The 16048-nt window shown below is 50.4% G+C and overlaps 8 protein-coding genes across 8 annotated transcripts; 4 read left to right on the top strand and 4 right to left on the bottom strand.

Annotated features, from left to right (window-relative positions):
* Positions 1–54: 54 nt before the first annotated feature.
* Aspvir_007209 (ESCRT-II subunit protein VPS25) lies at positions 55–728 on the top strand (the record flags this gene model as incomplete). The annotated part of the gene is made up of 3 exons (XM_043270391.1): positions 55–435; positions 489–564; positions 616–728. The coding sequence occupies 3 exons, from the start codon at positions 55–57 to the stop codon at positions 726–728; spliced, it is 570 nt and encodes a 189-aa protein (XP_043126326.1).
* Positions 729–940: 212 nt separating this feature from the next.
* On the bottom strand, positions 941–3701 carry Aspvir_007208 (BRCT domain-containing protein; the record flags this gene model as incomplete). The annotated part of the gene is made up of 4 exons (XM_043270390.1): positions 941–1588; positions 1656–3045; positions 3103–3542; positions 3609–3701. 4 exons carry the CDS (start codon positions 3699–3701, stop codon positions 941–943), a joined length of 2571 nt encoding a protein of 856 aa, XP_043126325.1.
* Positions 3702–4502: 801 nt separating this feature from the next.
* On the top strand, positions 4503–6027 carry Aspvir_007207 (putative toxin biosynthesis protein; the record flags this gene model as incomplete). Its single annotated transcript, XM_043270389.1, has 4 exons — positions 4503–4724; positions 4780–4918; positions 4982–5090; positions 5151–6027. The coding sequence occupies 4 exons, from the start codon at positions 4503–4505 to the stop codon at positions 6025–6027; spliced, it is 1347 nt and encodes a 448-aa protein (XP_043126324.1).
* Positions 6028–6354: 327 nt separating this feature from the next.
* Positions 6355–7494, bottom strand: Aspvir_007206 (ceramidase; the record flags this gene model as incomplete). Its single annotated transcript, XM_043270388.1, has 4 exons — positions 6355–6532; positions 6586–7102; positions 7157–7343; positions 7399–7494. 4 exons carry the CDS (start codon positions 7492–7494, stop codon positions 6355–6357), a joined length of 978 nt encoding a protein of 325 aa, XP_043126323.1.
* Positions 7495–8569: 1075 nt separating this feature from the next.
* On the top strand, positions 8570–9662 carry Aspvir_007205 (putative mitochondrial carrier protein; the record flags this gene model as incomplete). The annotated part of the gene is made up of 2 exons (XM_043270387.1): positions 8570–8621; positions 8719–9662. 2 exons carry the CDS (start codon positions 8570–8572, stop codon positions 9660–9662), a joined length of 996 nt encoding a protein of 331 aa, XP_043126322.1.
* Positions 9663–10020: 358 nt separating this feature from the next.
* Positions 10021–11604, bottom strand: Aspvir_007204 (uncharacterized protein; the record flags this gene model as incomplete). Its single annotated transcript, XM_043270386.1, has 3 exons — positions 10021–10230; positions 10293–10358; positions 10420–11604. The coding sequence occupies 3 exons, from the start codon at positions 11602–11604 to the stop codon at positions 10021–10023; spliced, it is 1461 nt and encodes a 486-aa protein (XP_043126321.1).
* Positions 11605–13226: 1622 nt separating this feature from the next.
* Positions 13227–13737, bottom strand: Aspvir_007203 (putative prefoldin subunit 1; the record flags this gene model as incomplete). The annotated part of the gene is made up of 3 exons (XM_043270385.1): positions 13227–13395; positions 13481–13647; positions 13708–13737. 3 exons carry the CDS (start codon positions 13735–13737, stop codon positions 13227–13229), a joined length of 366 nt encoding a protein of 121 aa, XP_043126320.1.
* Positions 13738–14911: 1174 nt separating this feature from the next.
* Positions 14912–16002, top strand: Aspvir_007202 (uncharacterized protein; the record flags this gene model as incomplete). The annotated part of the gene is made up of 2 exons (XM_043270384.1): positions 14912–14998; positions 15220–16002. The coding sequence occupies 2 exons, from the start codon at positions 14912–14914 to the stop codon at positions 16000–16002; spliced, it is 870 nt and encodes a 289-aa protein (XP_043126319.1).
* Between the last annotated feature and the right edge of the window lie 46 nt (positions 16003–16048).

Raw genomic sequence — 16048 nt, 5'->3', positions numbered from 1 at the left:
CATACTAACCGTATCTCCAGTTCCCTCGCGCATCAAACTCCTAGAACCGAAAAGATGTCACAGTCTCACCCCACAACAGCCTTTCAATTCCCACCAACCTACTCCTTCCCCCCCTTCTTCACACCCCAACCCAACAGCACAACCCGCCTCTCGCAGCTCCAGAAATGGTCCTCGCTCATCCAATCCTGGTGCCGCCACCATCGCATCTACCGCCTCTCGCTGATTGAAGCGATCGAGAGCCCGCTCTTCCACAATGCTACGCTGCGGAAACGGCTGAGTCTGAGCGAGGCCAGGGCCGTACTGGACTGGATGGCCAAGCCCGAGGAGGAAGGGGGCGGTGGGAGGCGGGCGGAATGGATCGATGGGGGGAGTAAGTCGGTGGCCTGGATTTGGTGGAGGAGGCCAGAAGAGTGGGCGGGAGTCGTGGCGGATTGGGTGAGTACTTCCTTTCCCTGCTTGTTGGCTAGCTTGCTGATGGTTGGTTCTAGGTGGAAGCGACGGGGCAGAAGAATGTTGTCCTGACGGTGTACGAGCTGCTGGAGGGAGAGGCTACGATGTCGCAAGGTATGGTTATGGCTTCTGTCCGTCTTGTGAGTCGTCGCTGACATCTACTAGAATGGCATGGTATGGATGCAGACGTGATGCTCAAGTCTCTGAACGTTCTTGTAAAACGCGGCAAGGCCCAGGTGTTCGGCAGCGAAGGCCAGGAAGGTGTCAAGTTTTTCTGAACAGAACTCGCTTTGGACCGCTAAAGTCAAAACTTTCGAGCTGCATGGCTATTTGCCTAAGCGCAGCATCAACTCTGTCCGCAAAGAAGAAATCTCAATATGCCTAAAGATCCAGACATTGATCCGTCATAACCATGTACAAGGTAAGTTCCCGAGAAACACCGGCTTGGCTATGCAGCAAACCTAACACCGAAACCAGGCGAACGAGCTGTCTAGTGGTCGCCCTGGTCAACCATGTCTTCCTTCAGCTCATATCCCTCAGCCTTACGCAGCTCCTGCGACATGGCAATGTCCAGAAGCCAGTCAACGCGCACGATTCGTGGCGTCTTGCTCATGCTCTGTGCCAACTGTGAAAATCGTGGCCAGAGCTTCTGATGTTCGGGTGATACACTGCTAAGAAGGTAGACCTCTTTGCGACTGAGATCATCATCCCCTGAGCTATCGTCTTCGCTCTCTTCCCGCTGCGAGTGGTAGGAGACCCTTCCGCGGAAAAGGGTGCAGGTCCCTCCGTTGACATCTACAATGGACTTGAACGCTTCAAATCCTCCGCGGATGGACTCAACACAGTAGATTTGATAGCCCTGCAGGAGCTTGTTCTTGTTCTTCTTCGCCTTGGCCCTCGCTTTTTCAAGAGAGAAGCCGAACCTCTTTTCGGCGGCTTTGTCCACCAAGGGGAAGTCGTCAGGGTTCAGAAGCTCATTCTTCTTGAGGCATTCTGTGATTAACTCGATGTTCACAATCACAGGACCGTATGCCAGCGCATTGACGAATTTGGGGGTTCGCAGTATAGACGGGGCGGCAAGATGGGTGCATCTTCGTGCATCTTGCACAACCATGATTCCAAGGTCGCGAAGTTGGCGCTGATATCATTAGCTCTTTTCCAAACATGTGCGGGTGCATATAGTCAAATATGAATTGGTAGCATACCTTGTCTGCATCTTCTTTCTTCAAATTGCCCACCCACTTCTGGTATCCAGTAATAAGGAGGTGCATGGCAATAGGTGGTTTCGACTTCTTCTGTCTCTTCGCCTCCGTCGCATTGTCTTCATCGCTTTCTTCCTGTGGTTCCACTGATCTGCGTTTCTTAGCGTTGTTCAGCACGACTCTGTCCTCGTCGCTCTTTCTTCGCCCGCCATAGATCACACCTCCGACTCGCTTCTTCTCCTTCTCATACAAGGCGATATCTGGTGCGAGTTCCTGGAGTCGATTGAAAGCCGTTTCCTTTGACTTGCGACTGCTCGTTGAAGACGGTGTGTCGTTCTCTTTGCCCTCCGACTCCAACCGAGCCCGTGCGGGCGTCTCTGGCTTCTTGTTTTCCGAAATTTTACGTGACTTGTCAGCTGCTCGTGGCGTCGCACTCTGAGCATCGACGGCCTTGACTGTAGGTGGCTGCATAGCGCTTGATGTCTTTCCGGCATCAGCATTCTGGTCTTTGGTCTGCATTGCTCGTCGAGGGCTATCTGATGATTGAGTTGTGCCCTCCAAAGAAGAAAAGAAGTGGGTCTCCAGCACAGATCTGTCCAGGCGTGTCTGACCGACAACCTCGCCTAGATTCGTCCGCTTAGGAAAGTGAGTATAGCGAGGATCAGATACCGGTTGCATCTTCCATTTAGCATAGCTTTCCTCCAACCAGAGGTGATTCACAACGTGCAACCCCCATTCTTTCGCAGCAGCGCATTTCTCACTGTTGCCATGGGCGGTCACTAGGTGCGTGTTTTCCTGCTTCAGTGTCTTGGTACACTCTGCGCCCGCCGCTGCGATCAAATTCTCCAGGTATATTCTCGCTTCGCCGACATAATTTGACAGACTGATTTTCAGCCCTTCGAACCCGGGTATTCCTGCGCGCGAGATGGGGTAGTGTAACATCCGTCGTAGCGGCGAGGTCCATGCATTGTAGGTGATCATATGGTAGAGCCACGAGAGGTTTCCAACGTCCTTACTCAATCTTGACGCCAAGCGATAACCGAATCCAGATCTGTAACGGCAGATGTAGATATCTGCTTCCGAGACGTCCGATGTCACCCGGCCGCCAGCGTCCCTGATCACCTCGACAATCGTGTTAGTTAAATGTATGCCGATCCCAAGATCTGCCGATAGCATGATCTTTTTCCCTTGGAAAACATCGAGATTTGGCCGTGGGTGAGCAGCGACGATTGACGCTGGTAGGTTGGTCGGCTCAAGCGTCGAGGCGCCAATGATATCGCGACTCTCCGATGATCGAATCGGCGCGTCGGTACCCGCGCGGAGGATTTCAGGATCTGGAAGAGTATATGGGCGCTCGTCGATTCTCCTTCCTAGTTTGAGGCAGTCATCGAACCTTTCAATTGAGATCAATCAGAATACAATAAATATAGTAGGGTAACCACGGTCATACCAATGCGGAAGCACAATCTTGATGTTCAGCTTCCTAGAAGTGACCATTCGCGCCTTATCGGAATCCACTGTCAGATCAACCAAGTGAGTGACCATACCCGACACCCTGGGACTGTAGAGACCGCCTTTGGCCAAAACGCCGCCAATGATCGCATCCTTATCGCCTTCTGGAATGTCACCGCACATAACGACAACGTTGTTCAAGAATAGCCTAGGGTCCGGGTTGTACTGTCGCGGGTTGGCCAACTTTTTCTTCGCTAGAGACGCCCGCACCCATTGCGGTTTGACGACGGGAATGAGAGCATCATTAACGGCATCGAATGCAGGGAAATCCACAGTATTTGATATCAGATGCGTGAATCCTTCTGTAAGGGGCGGGAAGTCTGCTGGCGGCTCGTAGATTACGGTCTCCCCGCCATGCGCCTCGAAGGTTGACGCGAGCTGGTTTGAGACGTCAGTCGGAGGAAGGTTGTACAGTCAACAGTACCAAGAAGTACATAGACGTACCTGATGAGCCGTATCAGGGCTGAGGTCTTTGGAGCAAATTATACAGACTTTGCATTGGTCAAAGAGCTGGAACTCTTCGTCGCGGCCCGCCATGGCGGAAATGGAGACCGCGGTCTGTAGAAACGTGGACTTTTTCTGTGACTCTTGTTTATTTATTGATCCTCCTGGCAGATAACCAGTACCAGTATCATGATAATGAAGTAAGTAAAGTGTAAATGGGTGCAGCACCTAGACGTTGTCCTTGCGATTGAGAATCTGCAAATGATGCCTGATGGATGCGACGCGCCGACGCGAGGCATCACGACGCCATGTCACGTGCTTCGGGCATGAATGCGATACGTCGTTATCCGCATAAGGCAACATGAGCATTAGTGATATCAAGCATAGTTTAATTGTTCTATTATTATTATTGGTTGCATTGCAATGCTACAACTCCATTGATGCAGCGTTCGATTCGAGCCTAGGTTTCGAGTGTGCATTCTGCGACAGTCTGCAATGCCTGAGCCAAATTCATGGAGACAGCGGGTTTTAATTACACATTTACAAGCTATCTAGGTACTTGATAGATGGTTTATGAGATCTCCCAAGTAATTTGTCGGATAGCCACAAGATATGGCAACAAGTTGCTTCACTACCGCCGAACAGGCCCGATGATCGATCACAACGGCAGTTGGGCTGATCCGCCTTGTCACTTTTTGTCCCCATCGGCCTTCAACTTCCTCGGCTCATCCCCAAGCCCCGGCAACTAGTACTGCATGTCCCCAAGAATGATCATGATAGTGGGGTCCTGGGTTTATCGATATGACAGGATTAATATTGTTGATGTCCAGCAATCTTTCTCACTGCTCTTTTCCCCTTTTCATATTTCATTCTTTGGGGGATGATTGATTCACAATGTCTTCGTCTTCGTCATCATCATCATCATCATCAGGACCCTTCCGCATCGTGGAACATGTGGTAGAATGCCAACATATCAGAGAATATCCATCAGCCACTGCGAACGAACAAGAAGATGTACTGCATCTGGCTGTAAAACAATACGTTCCACTCGATAACCCCGAACCCCAGCCTGGCGATGTGACCATACTCGCTGCTCACGCCAATGGCTTCCCAAAGGTATATCTGTATACTCTATGGATCACACACGAGCGCATACTGAATTTATGACCAGGAGCTGTATGAACCACTCTGGGAGGAGATATATGCGCGCTCCAAAGCCAATGGGTTCCGCATTCGAAGTATCTGGATGGCAGATGTGGCGCACCAAGGACAAAGCAGCGTGCTCAATGAGGATCTTCTAGGAAATGATCGTGCGTTGATTGTTATCCGGCCAACCTCTCGAACGTGATAGACTAACTAGTCCACGTCAACAGCTAGCTGGTTCGATCATCCCAGAGATCTACTTCATCTCGTCAATGTCAAGCGCAAGGAAATGCCACGTCCAATCGTCGGAATTGGCCACAGCATGGGCGGCGCTCACCTGTGAGTCTACCTGACTCAACCCTTGAATAGCCCATGCAAGCGACTCTAACGCTATCGCAGTGCGCAGCTATGCCTAATGCACCCCCGACTCATCCACACCCTAGTCCTACTAGACCCAGTCATCCAACGCCAAACCACCCAGCTCGAGCCGCGACCCCTGTTCAAAGACCAGCTCGTCATCGCCAAAACCACCCAACTCTCCACCTACCGCCGAGACAAGTGGCCATCCCGCAAAGCCGCCGCAGAAGCCTTCAAGAAGAACCCCTTCTACCAAACCTGGGACCCCCGCGTCCTTGACCGCTGGATCAGATATGGTCTCCGAGACCTCCCTACCGCCATCCACCCGCTAGACGAGACCGCAATCTCCCAAGGCAGTGACCGACCAGTCACGCTCACAACGACTCTCCACCAGGAGGTCTTCACCTTTTCACGGCCCAACTACGACGGGCCCCCGGGCAAAAACGTCCCGATTAACCGGGTAACGCATCCCGATCTGAACCCCAAGCACGTCGGCTCGTTTCCTTTCTATCGGCCGGAGCCATCCCGTATCTTCGCTCAGCTCGAGCACCTCCGTCCGAGCGTGTTGTATATCTTCGCCGGCAAGTCGGACATGTCTCTCCCCGACATGATGGCCGATAAGATGAAGCACACGGGCACGGGGCTTGGCGGCAGTGGCGGTGCGGCCGAGGGACGTGTGCGCGACGTTTATCTCGAAAAATATGGTCACTTGCTCGCCCAAGAAGGGCCCATTGAGTGTGGTGAGGCGGCGAGCCGATGGCTCGGCAAAGAATTGGAGCGATGGAGGGCGGAGGAGCAAGCCTTCCGAGAGCCGTGGAGCAAGAAGTCAAAGGTCGAGAAAGTGACTATCGATTCACGGTGGAAAGAGCATGTACCTGCGCCCGTGAGGCCTAAGAAGGATTCCGATGCCAAGTTATAAGAGGCTCGGATTTTCCTATAGAGCCATGCAACGAGAAGAGTGCCCGTATAATAGACAAACACACAAAGTATCATCTACGCAACGTCAATGCTACATAGACAAAACTTGCTTCGAAATCTGTCAAGCGACTTTCCTGTTTTTTTCATATACTTCATTTCTCGTCTATAAGTTAAGACTGAGGGATATCAGGGCAGACCTCTATAAGCTAGTTCATTCTAATGATTTACATAGACCGTTAAAGCAAGTTGAGCAAGTCTGGAGCGCCTGGCTCCACATGTCGCAGATAATGGGGCAGGCTCGAGACAAGAGAACATTTAGACAGTTAGATCAGATTGACTTCTTGACCGGTCGACTTCCGGAGTCAGTACTGACGCGGACGATTTCCGGGAAGTTCCAGAAATGAGGCCACCACAGGTCATATTCCTCTTGTCGTTTGTTCAGGCAATGGCGCAGCCAGATACCCCAGATGATATATAGGTAAGCTCCAATACCAGTCATAACATGCCTGCAAGAGACATTAGCAAAAAGCCGAATACTGGATTAATAAACCAAACCTACCACCAACCATGGCCCTCAAGGAAAATACCCCAAGGAAGGCCGACTGCGCGACGCCATCTGCGAAGGGTAGGGCAAAAGCGGTTATCCAGATTCCAAATGAGGAATCCCCCCAGAAACATAGCTAGTCCATAGGCAACCATGAACCACATTGTTTTGAGAGTCCTCACGTCCCTGACATTCTCGTAACGTCGTTGTTCCTTGGAAGGCACGGGGAGACCTTTCTTTTGACGAGCCAGCCGATCCTCCTCAGTCGAGTGCCGCAAAGATGGGCGAAGCGTCACTTCCATGGTGTACATACTTCTCAACACGACGACAATCGTCAAAAGCGCATACGCATTTTGATGGAATACGGGGTCCTGGAGGTAATGGTAGTAAAGAGTGATAAAGACGGCCAAACTCGTCAATGCGATGGCGAGAACAATACGGAAGCCGAGGGGTCTTGAGTAAGAAAACAAGGCATAGCACATCAAGCAGGTCGTGTAGATCATCGAGAGCTCATCAACTAATTGCATCGGATCTAGTAGGCAGTCAGTAACATCCTAACGTATCCTTCCTTAGTGACCGGACTTGCATTTGAGAGTCGAGTGGAATAGGAAACTTCCAGTCCCAACTACGAGATATCCGTAGAAAGCCACCTGGAAGATCGTATCATGTCCATATCGCCGACAGCTCCGGATGCCCTTGAATCCAAGCCACATGAACAAGAGATTTGTCAAACTATTGACGATTTCGGCGGAGTAGATGGTCACATAGTAGTCCTATAATTCATAACACGTGAGCACAAGACAGGATCCCAGCAGAAGTTATACACACCTCTTCACACCAGTTCAATGTAGATGTAACGGGGCTCCAATATCCGGCCCTGGAAGGCGAATACGGAATGGACGTTGGGAAAGACCACTGAGGCATAGTGGCTCTCCGCGGCGGGTATTGGACAGTCTTTAAGCTGCGCCGAGTAAAAGGGTTAGGATATGGATGGCATCGCAGCGAAGAGGGGAAAGAAGAGATGTAAGAAGAAGTCAAAGAGGCGCCTTAGTCATGTACCATGTGTAGACAGATTCTATTCCCTGGTCAGAAAGCACTTCCTCCCTTGGTATGCAAGGAACCTACCGGTTACGCTTCCACCCAAGCCCGTGACGTCGATTTATTACACAAATCAGCGGGACCCATCATGTCAACTTCGCATTTGCAGCGTGCCGATTGGGCAGACCAAACCTCCGCAGGCAGCCGAAGCCCCGGCGGAAGGCGTATCGTCATGGAATTACGGGTCTGTAAGGTACCGTACCTACCTTACTGGGGCTACCTATTATCAGCATTTGATAGGGTATTTTTACCTAACCATTGATGCTGTGTTCAGATTACCTATGCATTCTTCATCTGCAGGGAATGCTTGCAGAGAGTTATCTCGAATGAGGTCAGGTCATTGAATAGGAATACAATAATTCCAAATAAATCGCTTCATCTATGGACGTATCCTTCTCAGAAGACATGGATGGGACATAGTGTAGTGCTCTAGAGGGTGTATCTACCTAGGTACATTAGGCAGCTCTGTATCATCATATGATATGCCGTATGGTCATGTAAAGGGCGGTAAGGTGTATCCAGATGTGGCTGGTGCTTGGTCATCTGCAGCCAATCACATCGCAATCGGCCGGAAATCTGATGACTTCACTGATAGTTGTGCATCTGAGGAAAACGTTGCACCCTCTGCGCTGAGAAAGGCACAGTCAAATCTCACTGATCTCACTGCATAACTTAGAATTGACTCAGACCTTTCGTCGCACTTCATTAGCACTGGATTTCTCTTTGAAATGTGGTCCTTGCATATTCTGTTGTAAATCGACCGCTGAGCGGTCTCCAAGTTCTGGTTAATATACAGTGCTGGAGCGCTGTTGCTAACACGAACGAGCTCAAGCCTATATCATCAACATTGATAGAAGATAGTGAGCTCCCAGGGCGGACCTGTGGAACTCCTGCAAGGGAAATGTCGAACAATGCTACATACGCAGTGACACCAGTGAAAACCACCACCACATGTATGAACGTTGTGACTGGGTCTATTCTTTGAACGAGACTACCAAACCCAAGGTCTCAGCCCTGTGACAAGATTGCTAATGCTCTATTTCTGTTCAGCATCCAAAACCACATTCCATTTCGTCGCCGGTCTCTGCTCTGGCTTAACCTCCTCCATTCTTCTACAACCCGCAGACCTCCTCAAGACCCGCGTACAACAGTCTCAGAAAACCGCTTCTCTCCTACCCACTGTCAAGACGATTCTCTCCTCTCCTAATCCCATCCGCGGTCTATGGCGTGGTACACTTCCTTCGGCCCTTCGAACGGGCTTTGGCTCAGCTCTATATTTCACCAGTCTGAATGCCTTACGTCAAGGCTTAGCGCAGACAGAGGCTTCCATGGCCATCGCCGCATCAAGCGATGATGGAAAATCTCGTACTTCGTCGTCTGCGCTACCCAAATTGTCTAACTGGGGCAATCTAGCCACCGGCGCCGTTGCACGGACAGCTGCGGGTTTCGTGATGATGCCGGTCACCGTGCTCAAGGTACGCTATGAATCCGATTATTATGCGTATCGCAGTCTCTACAGTGCGGGGCGCGATATCGTCCGTACAGAGGGTGTTCGGGGCCTATTTTCAGGATTCGGGGCGACTGCCGCGCGGGATGCCCCGTATGCAGGACTTTATGTTCTTTTCTACGAGCAATTGAAACGACGTCTAGCCTCGGTTGCGAGCTCAGAGCAGTCAGAGCAGCCACTCAAATCGACTTCGTCTTCATCCATCAACTTCGTGTCTGGTGGATTGGCTGCTGGCCTGGCCACGGCGATCACCAACCCTTTTGATGCCGTCAAGACCCGTCTGCAGCTCATGCCTGGCAAATACGGGAACATGATACGTGCCGTCCGGTTGATGATCCACGAGGATGGCATCCGAAGTCTGTTTGGCGGCTTGGGGCTTCGCATTACGAGAAAGGCACTCAGCTCAGCACTTGCCTGGACTGTCTATGAAGAGCTGATTCTGCGGGCTGAGGCTCACTGGGCTGAAAAGGACAAGATCAACTTATGATGATAAAATTATGACCTTGCCATACTATATTTTTCCTTCTTTGAGACTTCTCGGTGCTCGTGCAGCGGTTTACAGGCAATTACGGGAAAACAGAACATGGCGTCTCATCCTGACATTGAGCTTCTTGTATCATATATAACGATGAATATCCCATCTCAACCAAAGAAATGACACAAACTCAAAACCGAGTACAACTTGACGGCTAATAACGTATTATAGATCATCAGACATCACCAAAAGGACACCGTCTTCAGCAAAAGCCCATGAGAGTTGAGGTTGGGCATTCAATGCGAAAAGGCACGAGGCAAAAACAATCTGGTATACTCCGATATACCACCCAGAAACATCAATAGGCTCATTATGTGAAAATCCATGCCTTTCGGTTGGGGCTCTTCTTGCGCACAAGGAACATCTTGTCTTTCTTGCGATCATTGACTTTGAGTTCGGTTAGGGTGCTTGAGGTCTCAGTGATGACCTTGCCTTCGCGTAGTCGCCGTGTGTGGGCAAAAAGCTCTTCCTGGAAATCTTCAGGGATCCATTGCTTGATGATAATGTAGTTGCCGTCGAGCTATGGGGAAAGGACGGTCAGTATGGCGCCCTATTTGATTTGCAGGTAGACAGATGACTTACCTCGTCGAAATCCCAAGGCAGGCGATAAGCAATCAGCGTCTCTGGGAGGATATACTTGCGGTGGACCTGCAATCGATGGTGTCAGATCTCATGTAATAGTTGGGCTGGCTGAATCCAGATCACTTACCTTGATCCACGTACTCTTGTGGTGCTCAATCTCCTTCTCTTTTTCCTTTTCCTTTTCTTTCTCCTTCTCCTTTTTCTCTTCCTTGTCTTTCTTCTTCTCCTCTTCCTTGGATGGATTCTTCTTTTTGTTGATGATGTCCTCAATCTCTGCCTCGGTATAACCAAACTCCATCTTTAGTCGATGCCTGAACTCGCGGTCTTTTCTCTCCTTCTCCTCCCGCTCAGCAATGCGCCTCCGCTCTTCGGCGATCTTGTATTCCTCGATAGCAGCCTGCTTCATGGCCGCCTCCTTCTTGTCACGTTCCATCTGCTCGAGCAGCTGCCTTGCTTGCTCATCACGGAGTTGCTTCTTGAGACGCTCGCGCTCTTCCTCTTCCTCCATCTTGCGCTGAAGCTCCTTAAGTTTCTCCTCGCGCAGCTTGGCCCGGACTTCTTCCTGCTCCGCAGCCTGGCGCTCCGCCTCTTCGAATTTTCGTAGCTTGAAGCGGAACTCGGCCTGCCGCTGTTCCTCTTCCATGCGCTTCTTCTTCTCGAACCGCTCAAGTCGTCTTAGACGTTCACTGATCTCATCTTCGTACCAGTCTTCTTCTTCTTTAACAAGTTGAGTCTGGTTGTTCTCATGTTCACCGCGCCGGCGAGCAAGCTCCCGCTCTAGACGTTCGATCTCCATCTGATGCTTCACGAGCTCGAGGTCCTGGCGTACATCGTTCTTCTCGAGCATCCGTTGATCAATCACCAATTCAAAATCACGGTGACGAGGAGAAGCCTCGCGAGACACGCTGGTGCTAGCACGAGGTCGACGGTGCTTTCGGAGAACAGTTTCATCCTCCGATTCGATGTCGACAATGGTTGTGTCCTCCTGGCGCTGCTTGCGGTTCTTGTTGGCACTCCTGTTGGTGCTTTTGTTGCGGGTGTCGTTTTTGATATCAACAATGACTGCGGGAGGAGGGGGAGGGGCCTGAGGTTCACGGCGGCGCCGACCGCCCGTTGAAGCGGAGCGATGGATACGGACGTCTTCATGCAAGACAGGACTGAGATAGGTCGTGCTGCTGAAATCAGGATCATAGCGATGACGAGAAATAGAACGTTTTCTGACGGAGTGTCTGTGGCGGGGAATGTCCATGGAGACGTCCGACTCTGAGTAGTCTGACTCTGACTCGGTAACTAAACGTGCATGACGAGGCATCTCGATCAGCGTTTTCTTCTGTCTAGGAATTTAATTATATATGTGATCGTATTGTGCGGTCGAGGCTGACAAGGCTGAATCACGTTGGGTATCAAAGCGGGGTGGCGCAGGAATCTATATATGAGGAGGTGGGCGGCAGCTGTATAGAGTTGCGAGGACTTGAGAGGAAGGATAGGTCGATAAGAGAAGAAAAGAAGAGATGAAAGGCAAGGACAGAAATAGGACTGGCCCTAGAAAACGGAGAAGAGGAACCAGCCACAGCTTTCGTAAAAGCGGGAACGGCCAGCGCTACGAAGATCTGACGAGGTTGAATGGATGATGACATTCAGCTGAAGTGGGGGAGGAAGCCGGTTTAAGTATCGCAGGAGACTCGAGAGATCATCCCCTCGCGAACGGTCGCAGCAGCCTAACTATGGAGTAGTACTAGTGATTCTTCCTATCGATTTCCCGTTTGCCTGACACTGTGGATTTGAGAATGATAAAAGACAGCTCCAAAATATTGACTCTCAATATTGACTCGCCTCGAGCTCTATCTAGTGCGCATGCTCCATCCCGAGTGCACATTGTCATTGTAGGTGAAACGCCAACTGGCGGCTATAGAAACAATCGACCAGAGCGATCTAGATGGGGTTAACCTCGACTGGATGCCAACCTTGCATCTTCACTGCTTTAGGCGCCTATTCACTTCTAGTACAATCCCCAGATCCGTATCCAATAACCTATCCTCCCTGTTCCTGATCCAAGGAAACTAATCGGTTGATCCCGCTGTGACCCAAGAGTTATTCCCAGAGGCAACGTTCTACCTACTTTTGTCAGGACTTACCTCAGCTGCCATCTGTGTATCCACACATCTGACACTAGGGCGTGACATCCCTCGTGATGAGGAAGAGAACACTGGACTTTGGTGCTGTTGCTGCCCGAGCACATGACGCCACCCACGCAATACTTAGGGGTGGTGATACTAGCTATTCGGGTGGGCCTGTGGCGGATGAGGTTCTATCTCCCTTGTCTGCCTTACTTTAAAGTACGAGAGACATGAGATTACGCGTAGGTATGATTAAGCTCCACTCTCGGACTGCCTTTTTACCTGACAGCTCCTTGGGATGTCGATCGCTAGTTTATCGGGTTTGCAGTTGATGAGCAGGATTCACTTTGGCCACAGTTGATGCCCAGCAATGGGCGGAAGTATGACTATGTGAAGAATACCTCATATATGAGTTCTAGTACAAGAACCAGTCATCTTTAGATATGGTTCTGACCCACACTATCCCTAGTTGAATCGGTATCCAGATGAGTGACCTGCCTTTGCCTAACCCAACCCGATCGGACCCGCCGGACATACTTCATACTCTCGGGTATTCTTCACGAGTAGTTGTACACTCTCCCAAGGAGCGATCGGACGCTGGCTTGTTCAGGGCATCTGTGGGGTCTCATCGCACTTGCGTCTGCTCAACAGCCCCGGTGACCCGGCAGATCGAAGCATTGCAGATCATGTAGAGCGTTTCGCTCTCCGCCATACCAGGGGATATCTTCAACTATCCCAGGCTTTCCCAAATATATGATTGAGGCAGTTCTTGTCTGCCGACTTGCCGTGCACGTGATATTGTGTTTGACTTCATTGATCATGCTCGTCCACCAGACTTCAGAATCTGCTCCAGATTTTCACGACTGTTCTTGTGCGTCATCTCGAGATAATTCAATTTCTTCTCCAGACCCTCGATGTCTGTTTTCAGCTCAGTTCTCTCGGCCGCTAACCGCTTGTCAACCGTGTCCATCGGAACTGCCACGAACCTACCGACAAATAGGGACAGTCAGCCTTGTCTCGAGGTCCTTACTCTCCAGGGCAGCTGATAGCCGCGCAGAACCTTGTACTCACATTTTCCCGACGCCCTCGTAGACCTTTGTGTCTTTGGATAGCGATCCGATTTCTTTCGATGTCAATTCGAGGAGGCGGATATTCTTCTGCTTTGCGGTGATCTGTGCTTTGGTGACGCCAATCTGCTGCTGCGAGCTGATCGCTCGAGCTTCAATCTCTTGCAGCAACTATAAAACCAGTGTTAGAAGGCGAAAATATAGAGATATACGCCCGCAGCCAACTCGTACCTTCTGGAGAGCTTCGTTGGGGATAGACATGTCGAGGGCAAATATAGGACGTGGAGGGGTAGTTGATGAGGGGAAAGGTTCGTGTCCTTCGGTTGATCACTTGCGATGTGTTTCAGTGTGGTGGCGGTGAGTACTATGGGATTTGGGACTATGCAGGTTCCTCAAGCATTTGTGTTTGTTCGAACTATCCGCGGATCTTCGATGCAGTTAGATGGAGCTGAACGATACCAATGTACAGAGTTGTACGGTTGTACCCCATGAACCCATACTTGGTCTGAGCTTTGATGGCCGGGCGGTAAGGGAAATTACCAAATACGGCTACCTAGGGCATAGGGTCTGGGCTCATGAGAGGTACAGATCTGTAGTATCTCTCGAGGATTTTATTTTATTTTGCAATAGTTAGTTAAGATGGGATGTACAGATATGCAGGTTTTGTGCCTACTCACTAGCGGCTTGTGATCTTGTGGATCTATCACAGGTTGAGATTATCCATGTTGTAGTCAGGATTTATATACATCGATGACAATAAATCATCCGCAGAGGAGTTAATGGAAAGTAGCAATAGCAGAGAAGCAAGAAGATCGAGCTTGACTGAAGAGCATATTCTGTCAGAATCGCGAACCCAGGGCTGGTCATGATACATATATTAGGTACATCAGCAGATGCCTATACAGCCAGATGTTAATGCCTAAAGGACAACGACGAGACAAAACAGGGTCAAATGGGTACGCTTTACATTCGAGTCTCTATGACAGTGTCATTTTCTCATAATTACTACTAATTCATAGGAACCACATTACAAGTACACAAGTGTTGCTGTTACCTATGATTATCATTATTCTGCAATGACTGAAACAATATAGGCTGGAGGACGCAGTCTCTGTGAGCATCTCGTACTCCAAAGCTATGACGATATCACCAAGAACAATGCTAAGGTCGGTAAAGCTAGTGGTTACTAGCACTTAGGTGGTGGGTGTGACCAGAACCAACAATGACATCTCAAAAAGAATTTAACAAAACAATGTATTTCTGGAAGACTCTGAGAGCCCAAAATAAGTTATTTATCTCCAGCAAAAGAACCACCAGAAGAAAGGTACATGTGGGCAGGGATTCTGCGGTTGGCCGTCGGACCTGATGGCCCATCGCCCCGTTGCTGCAGGGATGCTGGTGGAGACTGTGCTGGAAGCGCAGCCCGTTGTGGACTATGGAGGCATACATCATCCACGCCTCGCTCTCCATTTTGTTGACCGATCTGAGTGATTCAAAGACAAGGTTTAAGCAAGAAGAGATTGTAAGTTTGTCAAATTCCCCATGATCATTCATTTGGGTAGTCGATTCCCTGTTCCACCATCCGTCAAAACGATACTAATTGTTTTGGTTTACTACTAGTAGTCATTTGTTGTTAGCCGCCAAAGTCATCGCCCAAGTTGGCACCGAATCTCCAGAACCATATTTGGAACGCCGTTATAATCGTTGTTTCCGACAGATACTGGAACAGTTGGGCTGTGATAGGGTCCAGTGGGCGGATCGCAGCCTCTGGCAGCCAGAATGAAGCCTTCATTGTGGATCACGGCCACATTCCTCGCTTCCACGGTCCTAGCTATAGAGACATTGCCATTCTCTCTCCCGCAATTCGCAGAAACCAGCAAAAGAGCATACGACGTCTTGAAAATCCTGAAGCGCGCCGATAATAATTGCCCGGGGGGTTACAATCCTTGCACCAACCTAGGCCATTCCGACGTTTGCTGCAGAAGCGACTCAATCTGCTCTCGAGACGCCGCCGATAATATCGCTTGCTGCCCTACTGGGGCAAAATGCACAGGAAGCCTTACGGGGACGTCCACTGGCACAGACACCAGTTTTAAATTTCCCGGAACCGCAACCGCGACACCGACTACGACTACCAACGACGCTTCAATAACCGGCTCAAAGTTGACGGGGGCCTACCCGTTCATCTATGTCCCCACCACATTCCCCAATGCAGGCATATGCTCGTCGTACTGGTCCGTTTGTCAAAGCGAGTATTCGCAGTGCACCGCGGCACTTGGAGGTCGCTACGGAGTCACCGTCGCAGGAGGCGGTGCGGGAGTCACGGTTGTGGCCGGTGGTGCAACGACCGCTGCGTCTGTTTGCTCGAGTCTGAGTCAAGCTGCTTGCCATGGGCTCAACCTGGCGTACTGCGGCACGTATGCCACGGGAGGAAGCAGTCCGAACATTGCTGTATCGGGCCGCACCTCCAGCTTGCATGACTTAGTTTTTGGTATGGTCGTTGGGGTGGCGGGAATGTTCATCTGAGCCTTTTGAGGCGATATGAGACGCCCTCTAAAATTTGTTTGACAGA

This window comes from Aspergillus viridinutans (genome assembly GCF_018404265.1).
Source record: "Aspergillus viridinutans IFM 47045 DNA, scaffold_5, whole genome shotgun sequence".
NCBI lineage: Eukaryota > Fungi > Ascomycota > Eurotiomycetes > Eurotiales > Aspergillaceae > Aspergillus > Aspergillus viridinutans.
Note: the sequence above shows the minus strand (reverse complement) of the source record. Positions and strands in the feature narration are given on the sequence as shown.